Below are 12,493 nucleotides of genomic sequence, written 5' to 3'. Positions count from 1 at the left end.
AGAAAGCGGGGAGAGGGAAGGATTGATAATAGATGCGGGTTACGGCAAGGGATGCCGAGGCGGCGATTGCGAAATTCTGCTCGCCTGCGGTGTGCTCGTGTGGAGGTGGCTTGCGAACGCGGCAGGTGATTGCGGGAGAGAAAGGGCCGAGAGCGAGCGGCGTCTATTCCCGCTGCTGCACAAACAAGGCAAGAAGATGTGCAGATGGGTGTCGCAGCGTGAATTTGTTCTTTGCCCATCTCATGGGTAGTTGAAGCCATCATCTGGACGCGATTGTATAATTTTTAATTCGACATTTGCGTCTAGTCAATCGCTTCAACTACCCATACATGTTGTCTTTCGTCAGGAAAATTGATGAGACATGGTTATCCGCAATATTCTTCGCGGTAGCTTTCGGCTGCAATACCCCTCTGTATACAGTTGGTTGCATGATTTCTCCGGTACTATGCTCCTGCATGTCATTTCTTTCCTATCTCGTCGCAAGCAGGGTTCTTGCAATGCATGGTAGCGACATGATTGGTGCGCAGGTAAAGAGAGGGATAGGTGTGGGTGGTGCAGTGCTCGTAGGCTCGAGAGCGCAGACTCACGGACGCTGTTGAAGATTCGGCCAGTTGATTTGTAAGTGAGGTTGCAACTGACGTGAGAATAAGGTGTTCTGCTTGCCTTGCAATTGTTATGGGTTGATCCTGTTCGGGTTAGAGGGAGGTTAAAGCCGAGGAGGCTCGGACATGGTAGCGAGTCGTCATGCCCGTCAGCCTTCATCCTACCAGCTCCATGTACCACACCAACCCCAACCATTGGAACCCATCACAAGTAGCCGGTGGTTCCATCAGGCGCCAGTCAATGCTAACCACTCAAGTAACCAGGCGGCGTAAAATGGTGGCCTGCGGACTTATCGGTCGGGGTCGGCCAAAGCCGTCATTGCAATAGGCCGACAGCATTCCGACTAACCTCCAACACCATTTTCGTCTAACCTCCAAAACCATTTTCGTTGCAGATTACAAATGATGGGAAAAAGGCGCCGTTAAGTCCGTTTGCAGACGCCGAATCTTCTATGACTTCATCGATATAAAGGGCCCAAGCTATCCACGTCAGCTTGTTCTTCAACACATCAACACATCGACCTCTTCAAGACTCGACCATGGGATTCGGATACAAGAAGGTGCTCCTCATCGGCGCCACTTCTGGCATTGGCGCTGGGCTTGGCGACAAGTTCGTGCAAGAGGGCGTCAAGGTGGTGGCGGTTGGGCGCAGGAAGGAGAACCTCGATGCTTTCGTAGCGAAGCACGGCAGCGAGAAGGCGGCGTCGGTGGTTTTCGACATCACGGATCTCGCGGGTATCCCCAAGTTCGTCGACGAAGTGACGGCGGCGCACCCGGACATTGACAGCGTCTTCTTGAACTCGGGAATCCAGCGTGGCATGAACTTCACCAAGGCGGAGAAGGTCGACCTGAAGACGTTCGACGTCGAGGTGACGACCAACTACACGTCCTTCGTCCACCTGACGACGTACCTGCTGCCCTTCCTGCAGAAGCAGAGCAACCCGACCAGCATCATCTACACGACGTCCGGGCTGGCGCTGGCGCCCATCAACTTCTGCCCCAACTACTGCGCGACCAAGGCGGCGCTGCACCACTTTGTGCTGGTGCTGCGTGAGCAGATGAAGGACGGCGGCTTCGACAAGCTCAAGGTCATCGAGGTCTTCCCGCCGGCGGTGCAGACGGAGCTGCACGACGCCGACAAGCAGCCGTACATCGAGAACGGACGTCAGCTGGGCCTGCCGCTGGCCGACTTCATCGCCGAGACGTGGCAGGGATTCGAGGAGGGCAAGGAGCAGATTGCCGTGGGCACGGCGAAGGCGAGCTTCGACAGCTGGGAGCAGGAACGCCAGAAGGACTTTTTGTCGACCAACCAGCGCATGGCAGGGCTGCTCAAGGGCTTCTACGCCCACTGATCGATAGCGAACAAATGTAACACATGTATGCCCCAAAAGGGAGATTCTTGAGAAGTGACGCAAAATGATCGGAATTACGGGCTGGCGCGTGCTGCGGGCCCGGAAGTTGCATGTGCACAGCCCCAACTGGGCGCATTGAAACCGCCTGCCTCTCCCTCGATGCGCAAGCCCAACTTCAACAACTCTTCACTCGCTCTCCCCTCGCCCGCAAGCTGATCAGACCCGGCGATCTTACGCATACTGAAGCTCTGACACCCCCGCATCGCGCCCCACCACCGCCAACCATGGAGCAGTTCAGCGTTGCCATGACGAACCGCGCCGTGCGGAACATCAAGACGGTACCTACACCTCCGCCCGCGCCGCTCCGCCTAAGCTGACTTTCTCCAGGAACTCGAGTTCCTCTGCGAAGCCGGCCACCTCACTCCCGCCCAGTTCAACACCATCGTGTCGCAACTGCCCGACGCCGCCCCCAGCCGCGCCGCGTCCGTCGCACCCGTTGCCTCGCCTCAGCCCATCGCCGCCGTCGCCCCGACGCCCTCTCTGCCCATCCGCAACAGCACTCCCGCGAGCGCCGCCCCTGTCCAGCCGCCGCCCGCCCACAACGAGAAGGTCGGCTACTACGCCAACAACCCCACCCCGCCGCCGCCCGCATACGCCGCCGCTCCGCCCGCGCCCGCCGCTCTCTGCACCGCCACGGCCCTGTACGCCTACAGCCCCACTGATGCCGGCGACCTGGCTCTCCAGGCCAATGACCGCGTCCACGTCACCGAGTACATGAACGGTATGATCCCACACCCATCCACACTGCGCCGGAGGAGAGCGCCAGCTAACGAGCTTCGCAGCCGAATGGTGGAAGGGCCGCAGCGAGCGCACCGGCGAGGAGGGCATCTTCCCTCGCTCGTACGTGCGCGTCGAGGACTCCAAGATGCCCGCCGGCGGCCCCACGCCTGCCCAGCAGAGCATGGGCTACGGCAACATGCCCATGGCCGTGTCCCAGGGCGGCGACCAGGGCCAGCAGAGCGGCCAGCCGAGCAAGGGCCAAGAGATGGGCAAGAAGATTGGCAAGAAGCTGGGCAATGCCGCCGTCTTTGGTGCCGGTGCTACCTTCGGTTCCAACATCGTCAACAGCATCATGTGAGCGCTTTATCGGTTGTTGTTTGCAAGCAAGAGATTGGAATTGGGTTACCTGGGTTGGGCATAGTGGCGTTAAAAAGGGCAGCGCTTCGTTTCGCTGCATCGCATTTGGGATCTCTTTTAATAAGGCTGGGATTGCCGTCGATTCTCCAGGTAGGGGTGATTTCGACTTTTAAATATTATCCCTATCACCACTGGCCAATCGCTGCTCTTACACATGTGATCGCTGCATGCTGACTGATATTCGTTCATCTGGTTGGACGAACATGTCAGTAGATTGCATACGGCTCTACCCTTCCGTGTTCCGCGAAGGATGTCTACCAGACAAGCGTGGGCAGGTAAAGAGAAAGGTCAAGATGTAGATGTGTGTGTTGTAAAACCACAATGAAGCATTGAGACACGACTTTCATCTACCCACGCTTGTAGGATATCACTCCAGGATCGAGAAGGGCGAGGTCTTGGAATCCTCTGTGACCTGTTCGGTCAGTAATAGCCGTTCGTGCAGCGGTTTACTTCTAACAACTCGGCGATCTCGGCGCGCCAACTGTGATCACGGATTGCTCCGCTTTCTTCAACGCCCACCCGTCATAGACTGACCGCGGCTTCTGATTAATTTCGAACTAGCTTGCGCTCATCTCTGGCTGGAAATTTTGCCAAGCGTTACCATATCCTCCGCGTCATTCACTACCAATTAATGTAGGATCAGCCTACAGAGCCAAAGGATAGCACGGCCTTAGAATAGGGCAGACTATGCCCGCACGAATACTTTACAAGGAATCGTCTAGACGTGAGTGTGTACCCATCAAATCTACAGTCTCGTCCGGGTAATTGCTTCAGCTACCCATCACGCTAGCTAAGACATGCGGCTGACATGCAGAAAACAGATTCACATTAGCGTCCTGCTGCAACATCCCTCTGCAGATGCGGTTTCTGTCATCCTGAGCTAAGTATATGTCTTACTTTTTCAGCGGGTCTCTTCATGATCTGAGTTTCATAGCAAAGTCTCATCCTTGTCCTTGTCCTTCATTCGACCTGTGTTCTGTCTCCTTCCAGGAAAAAAAACCAGCGATCTGTCTAGATTCTGCAGCTGTCAATTTTCTTGCACCACAACGTCAAACATGTGTGGCGGTGTCATTTGATTTTTCGGAAGCTCCCGCAGGGCTGAGAGGCTGAAAGTCAAAGCACACACAGCCCAGCCCCAACGTTTCCGCTCCCGCCTCGGGAGGGGGGCAGGGCATCATCGGCGGCGGCGGCGGCGAAAAACGTTCCAAGCTCCGGCCGGGCCTGCTTTGCCCGTGCGTCAGGGTCGAGGCTGTGTTCGAGAGGAGCTAGCGCGCCGTTGTTGCTTGCTCCTTCTGCTTGCTTGCTGCTGCCGCTGCAATAATAATAATAATAATCTGCTCGTGCGTTTTTAGATTGGGCTGTTAACCCGTCACACTAGGCACCTATCGGTTTTTTTTTTTCGTTTGCGGTCCTTGGCAAAAGGCGGGCTAAAAGCCGCTTTCTTCAATAGCCTGCTCTCGAGGAGCTTTTCGCGTGTCAAAGGGGGAGGGGGTGTGGAGCGTCGAAGATCGTGTGGTACCATCGCGGTATCGCTGCCAAACGGGGCTAAAGTGCCAATTGGGGGGGCCTGTTGAAGCTACCGCCCAAACGCCAAGGACAATTTATTGCCATCACACATTTGCGGCCTGACCGACAGCCTTCGACTCCTCTCTCGGCACGGCGGAGGATTTACGGTGACGGTGTTTGTCGTTTGGGACCCGGCTGCTTTCGCGGATGTTGGGCCTAGACGGGCGGACGCTGGGTACTTTCCAGAGGGACCGAAAGCAGGCAGCAAGGCTGAGATGGACAGTAGTAGGCAAGTGAGATAACTTTCTATTCCGTTTCTGCTCAAAGTGCAGACTACCTAATTATTGCTGAACCAAACAACCAAGGTCTTTCGCAGCGCTGGCTCTACGCTAAATGGCATATCATCCGCACAACAACATCTAGAACCAGAAATCAAGAAGGCTTCTATAGCCGTGCCTGTAAGCACCTTTGCTCGCCAACAATGGATGAGGATGCGCGTTGGTCAGACATGGCGGCTGACGGCAGGGATTCGGGAGCGACCGTTCCCAGACCTTCTCTTGTGCCACGGTGCCACTGTCCTCGACGGACGGAAGGTGCCAGCTGCATGATGATTCGGGGAGATCGAGCTGACTGGCCGCTTGGTGTTGATGGGCGAGTTTTCGTCCCTACCAACATCCCCCCCTCTTGCACTCTTTCCCAGCGCTCTCAGTGGCTCTGAGCCGGACGGAGCATGCCGTGGAACGCTCGGGTCTTTCTCCCACGTTTGATCGCCGGTGGTGCAAAGTTGAGTCGGTGTGACGTGCGGATCACCGCAGCCACCAACAAAATACCGCTCGACATGTGAGGGCGGGAAACACTGTGGAATACGTGCTCCTGGGTGGCCTCTTCTCAGCCGAGGGTACTCTTGGAATCTAGGAGGAAAAGAAAAGGTCTGAAAAAGATGGTGGATCAGAAGATTCGAACGATGGATGGATCAAGCGCCGGCGTAGGTCTGCTGGTCCTGGCGGTGGCTGCTGAAGCGCGAGCGCTCGTGCCTGCGGTCCAGCCAGCTGCGCACATCGTCCCACCGACGGCACGTCCGAGGCTGGACGGCAAGCTCTGTGGTAGTGGTGGTGGTGCGAGGAAGTACAGGCACGACGGTGAGGTCAGCGGAGCACTGGAGCTCTTGACGCAAGTGGTCGATGCAGTGGTCTGTTGAGGTCAGCGGTTTGTTTAAAGATGAGGTCCAGCAAAACATACCCAATGAGGCGCGGTCGGACCGCGTGGCCTTCTGCCATCCGAGACCATCTTGGGGGCCGTGCTCACGGTAGAAGTCGTCGTCGAGGGCCAGACGGATGGCATTGAGGCACTCCAGGTTGTGGAAGACGCTGAGTTCGCCGTAGAGAGTGCCGACGACGGAGGACTTGGTGGTGGGCTGAGAGGCGTGGAGGTAAGGGGTGGCTTCTTCGTTGGAGAGCGGGAACTTGGAGCCGCTGAGAAGGTTCTTCCAGGCGCGGTCGAGGCCGGAAGTGGTGCGCGGGTCGCCGACGTACGAGGGCTCAGACGAGTTGATGGTGGCAACGCGGTACAACTCGCCGGCCGTGGTGTTGTACTTCAGAGCGCCGGTGAAGTTGCGCTGCTCGTAGCGAATGTGGGCGCGGGCGTCGCGTGATGAGGCTGATATGGAGAAAGGGTCCAGGCGGCGCGGCACCACGGGACATTGGGCGTTGGTGTAGAAGAAGACGGCCAGAGAGGCGAAGAAAATGTTGGAGCAAAAGAGGGCAAAGATCAGAACGTGCTGGAAAGAGTGAGTCGAAAGGGCGGGCGTGGGATATTCGGCGGCGGGCTGGCAGCAGCGGGCCTCCTCCATCCTCTTTTCGTCGAGGACGGTGGGCAGTTGGATATGCTTCTCAGCAGCCATGGTGGAGCGTGTTTTGAATTTCCAAGGTGGGGGAAGAGAGCGGAGTGGAATGGACGAACAACGTGCTTGGTGGTCTTAGGCGAGGGTTATACATGCTGAGCCAGGGCGGCGCCGAGCTTTGGGGCTTACCGTCACGGTGTCTCCGCAGGGCCCAGGCATACGAGGGCGCAGTGGAAAGTTCATCATTCCAGTGGGCGGCGCCGTGGCTGGGCGCAGCACAACTGCCCGCCGCGCCCGACAAGCTTATACGAGCCTGCCCGCACGCACCCCCTTTTTTACCGCATGCGGTAGTCGCGACGCCGCCCGGACACCCACGTCTTTTGCGCCAACTTCGCGCCGGCTGACGTGCGAGCTCCCCGCCCACCCAACACTGCGACACTTTTCACCTGCGCGACACGACGCGACACGACTCGATACTGCCGTGCCCCGATCTGCTGCTCGCCAGCGGCGGCCCGCGCGCTGACACATCCGGATCTAGTGAGATCAAACGTCAGATCAGGCAGCTCCATGCGCGACTCGCATAGTCGACAGTAGCGCGCCCTCTCCACACGGCAATTTCGAATCCAACGCTTTTGCGCCGTGACCTGCGCCGCAGTATTTTTAGATGCTTTAGACCCCCGCCGCGGCCTTCTGGAGGCTTGCTGCGGAGCTCCAACCAGGTGTTGCCAAGCAACCGGCCGCTTTGCCAGTCTGCCCCGTGTAATGCCGCTGTTTCTGGCCATCGTAGCCTCCCACCGTCTCATCCGCGTGTGATGCGATGCGATGCGATACAGCCGGAGCGGAGTACTGTACGACGACCATCACTTCCCGATCTTTCTCCGCCCGAGACCATGCCATCGGCTGTTCCTGCGGCTGACTTCACACAAGCTCTCGCCTGACGCGCCGCCCGCCAATCCTGACCGCAGGATTTGCCCGTGGTCCGCGATGACAGGAAACCGCCAGATGTAACCGAAAGGATTCGCTGGCTCTTTGCCTTGGGCCCCCAGAAGCTTGTTATTCCTCGGGGTCAATAAAGCATGCGCACTGTCGGCATCCCCGTCCGTGGTTAGATCCAGCACGCTTGTCTATTGCGATCCGCCGTTAACGCAGCCCTACGGTACATGCAAGCCGGGCTGCTTCATTTGCCGACGCCGGTTCTGTAATTAACTGTGATAGCGTGCAGAAAAAAAAGCCTTTCGCTCAAGCTCCGTGGCTCCTTTTCACTGGACCCTGGTGGTCAATGCCCCCTTTCCCGTAGTCTCGGCTTTCGCACCGGCTTTCTGGTGCCCTTTCCCGTATTTCAGCGGATCTCGAAAGCTTGGCCTAGAGCTTCGCAGCGAGACATTGTGTAACCGCCACAGCAGCTTGGCGTGAGCTTCGTTCAAAAATAATCCAGATCGTACTCCGTTGGTCCTTCAACAACATCGCGCTACCGTGGACAGATACGAGGGCCGACCGCAAACAATCACTTCAAACTTCGTCACCCCAACGTCACACTTGCGACCGGCGTCAAAAAACAGTGGGTTCAGATGCACAAGTAAATCCGATGGGATTATCTGCACTACTATGAAGCCGGTTCGCCTAGTGCTGCACTGCGAGCGGGGGTACTTTACATGCTGATCGACGCGCCCTACGCACGTAGACATGTGCACGTAGATGCAAGTGTAAAAGTGCACCAAGTCATTTGATCTAGTTGCTCACGTAAGTAGCACTTTATCTTCTACGTAGTAGTCAAGAGCTGACGACTACTACTCGGCTATTGCCCTATATTTCTCACAGTAATAGGTGAACTGGCCCCATCCGCATTGACGCTCACGGTGAGCCTAGGGCTAACTTAGCCAATTCAGCCTTGTTGTCTCAGCGTGGGTCGATCAACCTCGTATTTGTCGTATGCAATCGACTCCACGGTCAATGCTCAGATGCACTAAAGCACAGTGTGCTTCTTGCCGTGCCGAACTACTATACATATGATCACTATTTGACCTTGGGAGCGGCACCCGAGTCTTTCCTGTGGACTACTTGATGTGCTTTACCCCCATCTTTTTCTATCTTGCACAGCAAGTATGTGACAGGTCCAAAGACAAAAGTTAACGCGATCGAAGATCACTCAAATACGGAAATTCGTACCAAAAGTCGCCTTCGCCCTGGCGAGCAGCTTGGCAGCGATCGTCGGACGGGAATTTTGCTAAAAACCTCCGTAGACGACATCCGATGGAAACGACGGAGGCTGTTAGTTTATTGATGGCCGCGATCATCGGCGCCCACCGGAAAACGATGCTGAAGAAAGGCATGATCCGATGTCGATAGACTACGATGGCTACGGGAGATTTGCGGTGCCAGAGGCGCTTGGTGTGGAGAACGAAGGCGTAGCTGAAGAGGTGTGCCGTTCGCCAAGGCTGCGGAGAGGAAATTGGCTGGCGTTAGGGCGTCCAGTCAAATGACTACCTTCCGCTCCGCTAGCCGCTCCAGCTGAATACACAACCGCATTTTCTAATCGCTCCTAATCGCCCTTTCACCGAGGCCAGCCCGGAACTCAGCTCACCGCTGCCCGAGGTAAAGGAAGATCTGTAGGATTGTTTCTCCGCGCTCGGGGAATTCCTTGGACGAGGCGCACGTGGCTGTAGGAGCCATTGAAAATGGAAGCATCCTCAGCCCACGTTGCGCCTCATCATCCTCTCCGGGCCCGGCCGGATCTCTGCAAGCCTTCTTCTTTCATGGGAACAGGCCTCCCCCCCTCTCCAAGAGGGATTGCCCGCAGTGATTGAAGTCCATGTTCGATCACTGTTAGTTGTCTCCAACTATTCACGTGCAGTTTCCAATTTGTACAGCCCATAAGATGTCACCATCAATCCAAAGCAGCCAGCGAAAGGTGAAAATGTTGCAGCTATGTTGTTAGTAAGTTGGACATTATTAAGCTCTGCGACCAGTAAGAATGCTCCACAGCAATGCTACAGCAGGCTTTGTCGCGGTAGAGACCTTGCGCAAAAAGGATATGCGCTGCTGTAACTCGACGCTTTCGACTTCTTCGGGCTCCAGGCGATGTGAAAATAAGGATTTTTAGGGGCTATCAATGTCTCTGGAGTTGCCTTGTTAGTCGGAAAAGATTTGGCCGCTTAGTAACTTAGTGCCAGCACGCACCATGTCCCACTAAAACCATTGTTAGTCACCTCCGGCACCTCCACATCAGCAAAAAGCCATGAAGGATGGACAAAAACAAAAAGAAATGCGTATTCCGTTACCGGGAATCGAACCCGGGCCGCTCCGGCTCGTGAAGTGTACTAGATACATGAAAGCGGAGAATCCTAACCCCTAGACCATAACGGAGACGGTTGATTATGAGTAATCAAATCGAGCTTGAAAAATATATCCTTCAAATTTTTGGCGGTGCAGATCTCAGGGATCAATAAGGTTTGGTCGTCACGGCCAAACATCTCTGCAAGGATTTTTTCTGAGCTTGTGCGCGCCATGGGTCTGGTCGGAATGATTTGAGACAATTACGTCTGCACGGATGCTCCAGCCGCCCCATGTCCCGATGGGGCCGAAACTCAGATGCAGATGCCAAGCCATCGTTGATGGGCATTTGTGGGGAACAGCGGAGAGCGGACGGTCTGGGAGAAGCAGGATATCAAGGCGATGCTCGGAGACCGAGGCTCTGTCCTCGGCGGAAGCGAAATGCGGCAAGCAATCCGGCGGAGATGTTGGGGACGGCAAAGAGGGGTTCGGCGGGTAGCAAGCCACGAAAGACTATGGCTGGCAGGTAAAGGCAAAATCCGGCTGGGCAGACCATGGACGCAGCCGACGCGCAAGCGGTCGCAAATAACGGTGAAAGGATATCAACGCTCAGACATGCGTTGGGGCGACGTCATGGGCGGAGGTAATCGAATTCGATGTACACATCCCATGCTCGGAGCGTTATCATCTTCAATGTCATTGGGCTAATCGAGTGGGTCGTAGTGGAGGCGAGTTGCGACGCCGCATGGCAGCGAGTGGATCGGCATTTCCGAGCACAGATGGGGATGGCTGCCTTCCCCGTGGGGTAGGTCGCACACCTGTCCGCCGTACCCAACTACCGCCCGGTCGGAAGGCGCACCAACGCACGTCCGCCGAGCTTCTCTTCTACTTTCGCGTCTGGGCGAGTCTCGGCGCTGCTGCTACAAGAACAGCACCCGCGCCCCTAATGTCTCTACCCAAGCTTCGCAATGGCCGCCCTCGACGACAAGCCCGCTGTCGAGCACCACGAGACCCTGAAAGATGAGGGCTTCCCCGAAGCCGCCGAGCGCGGTCATTTGGCCACCGACAGGTGCGTCCTCCCAATCCGCGCCTATCCGTTGCCTGCTAACCGCCAATCAGATACGGCAACGCCATCATCACCTTCGATCCCAAGGCCGAGTCCCGCTTGAGATGGAAACTCGACCTCTACATCATTCCGACCGTCGCGTTCCTGTATCTTTTCTGCTTCATCGACCGCGCCAACATAGGGTAACGGCCCCTCACCCGGCGGCAGAGACGCATGTGATCTGACTTTATTCCAGCAATGCGCGCCTGGCCGGGCTTGAGAAGGACCTTGGCCTCGAGGGCTACGACTACAACCTCCTCTTGACCGTCTTCTACATTTCCTACATCGTCTTTGAGCTTCCCTCCAACGTGTGCTGCAAGTGGCTTGGCCCCGGTTGGTTCATTCCTTCCATCTCGCTCGGCTTTGGCATTTGCTCCGTTTGCACTGCTTTTGTCCACGACATCCACAGCGCCTCCGGCGTACGCTTCTTGTTGGGTGCTTTTGAATCCGGAATGCTGCCGGGCATCGCCTACTATCTGTCTCGATGGTACCGTCGCAGCGAGTTGGCTTTTCGCTTGTCTCTGGTATGCCAAGCCCACGTCCGCAGTCTCTCACTTCGCTGACATTGGTCCAGTACATCGTCATGGCTCCTCTGGCCGGTGCCTTCGGAGGCCTGTTGGCTTCCGCCATCCTCAAGCTTGATCACTTCGGCGGTCTCCACCAATGGCGTATGATCTTTGCCATCGAAGGAATCATCACCATCGGCTTGGCTTTGATCTCCTTCTTCACCCTCACCGATCGCCCAGAAACTGCCAGGTGGCTCACTCAGGAGGAGAAAGACCTGGCCATTGCACGCGTCAAGTCGGAGCGCGTGGGTGCTACCGAGGTGCTCGACAAGATGGATACTACAAAAATCCTCCGTGGCATCTTCAGTCCCGTTACCATATCGACCTCCTTCATCTTCCTGCTCAACAACATCACCGTCTCGGGATTGGCCTTCTTCCTTCCCACCATCGTCAAGACCATCTATCCCTCCGACACGGTTATTTCCCAGCAGCTTCACACTGTCCCGCCCTACATTGTCGGCGCCTTCTTCACCCTCCTTTTTCCTTATCTGAGCTGGCGCTTCGACAAGCGCAATGCCTTCTTCATCGTCTCCGCCCCCTTCATGATGGTCGGTTATATGATGTTCCTGGCCACTGATACCGCAAAGGTTCGCTACGGTGCCACCTTCCTAATCGCCAGCGGTGCCTTTGCTTTTGGCGCTCTCTGCAATGCCCAGGTCTCGGCCAACGTCGTCTCTGATTCCGCACGCTCTGCCGCAATTGGAACCAATGTTATGAGCGGAAATATTGGCGGATTGGTGGCAACTTGGAGCTTTCTGCCATTCGACGGGCCCGATTATCATATTGGAAATGGCCTCAACCTCGCAACTTCCAGCACCATTTTCATCCTCTCGATTCTCTTGCTACTCTGGATGGTTGCAGACAATAAGAAGCGGGACAAACGTGATGTTGATGCTGAGCTGGCTGGTCTGGATCAGAAGACTATTCAGGACTTGGACTGGCGCCATCCTGCGTTCAGGTGGAGGCTGTAGTAGCACTTTTTTTGGGTTGTTCTTTTGTATGGTTTTCTTCACACATGGATATTCAGGTAGAAGGTATTGTTGGCGACTTGGTGT

At 56.1% G+C, this 12,493-nt stretch overlaps 4 protein-coding genes across 4 annotated transcripts; 3 read left to right on the top strand and 1 right to left on the bottom strand.

The window, feature by feature from the left end:
* Positions 1 to 1,141: 1,141 nt before the first annotated feature.
* LTHEOB_9003 (Short-chain dehydrogenase oxidoreductase) lies at positions 1,142 to 1,954 on the top strand (the record flags this gene model as incomplete). The annotated part of the gene is made up of 1 exon (XM_035518544.1): positions 1,142 to 1,954. One exon carries the CDS (start codon positions 1,142 to 1,144, stop codon positions 1,952 to 1,954), a length of 813 nt encoding a protein of 270 aa, XP_035369902.1.
* Positions 1,955 to 2,238: 284 nt separating this feature from the next.
* Positions 2,239 to 3,092, top strand: LTHEOB_9002 (Sh3 domain protein; the record flags this gene model as incomplete). Its single annotated transcript, XM_035518543.1, has 3 exons — positions 2,239 to 2,292; positions 2,342 to 2,735; positions 2,797 to 3,092. The coding sequence occupies 3 exons, from the start codon at positions 2,239 to 2,241 to the stop codon at positions 3,090 to 3,092; spliced, it is 744 nt and encodes a 247-aa protein (XP_035369901.1).
* A 2,538-nt stretch (positions 3,093 to 5,630) lies between these two features.
* LTHEOB_9001 (Tat pathway signal sequence protein) lies at positions 5,631 to 6,557 on the bottom strand (the record flags this gene model as incomplete). The annotated part of the gene is made up of 2 exons (XM_035518542.1): positions 5,631 to 5,848; positions 5,897 to 6,557. The coding sequence occupies 2 exons, from the start codon at positions 6,555 to 6,557 to the stop codon at positions 5,631 to 5,633; spliced, it is 879 nt and encodes a 292-aa protein (XP_035369900.1).
* Positions 6,558 to 10,735: 4,178 nt separating this feature from the next.
* On the top strand, positions 10,736 to 12,409 carry LTHEOB_9000 (MFS transporter; the record flags this gene model as incomplete). The annotated part of the gene is made up of 4 exons (XM_035518541.1): positions 10,736 to 10,836; positions 10,887 to 11,015; positions 11,069 to 11,396; positions 11,447 to 12,409. The coding sequence occupies 4 exons, from the start codon at positions 10,736 to 10,738 to the stop codon at positions 12,407 to 12,409; spliced, it is 1,521 nt and encodes a 506-aa protein (XP_035369899.1).
* Between the last annotated feature and the right edge of the window lie 84 nt (positions 12,410 to 12,493).

Source organism: Lasiodiplodia theobromae, assembly GCF_012971845.1.
Source record: "Lasiodiplodia theobromae strain AM2As chromosome Unknown scaffold_29, whole genome shotgun sequence".
Lineage (NCBI taxonomy): Eukaryota > Fungi > Ascomycota > Dothideomycetes > Botryosphaeriales > Botryosphaeriaceae > Lasiodiplodia > Lasiodiplodia theobromae.
The sequence above is the reverse complement of the archived record's forward strand: the minus strand, read 5'-3'. Positions and strand labels throughout refer to the sequence as shown.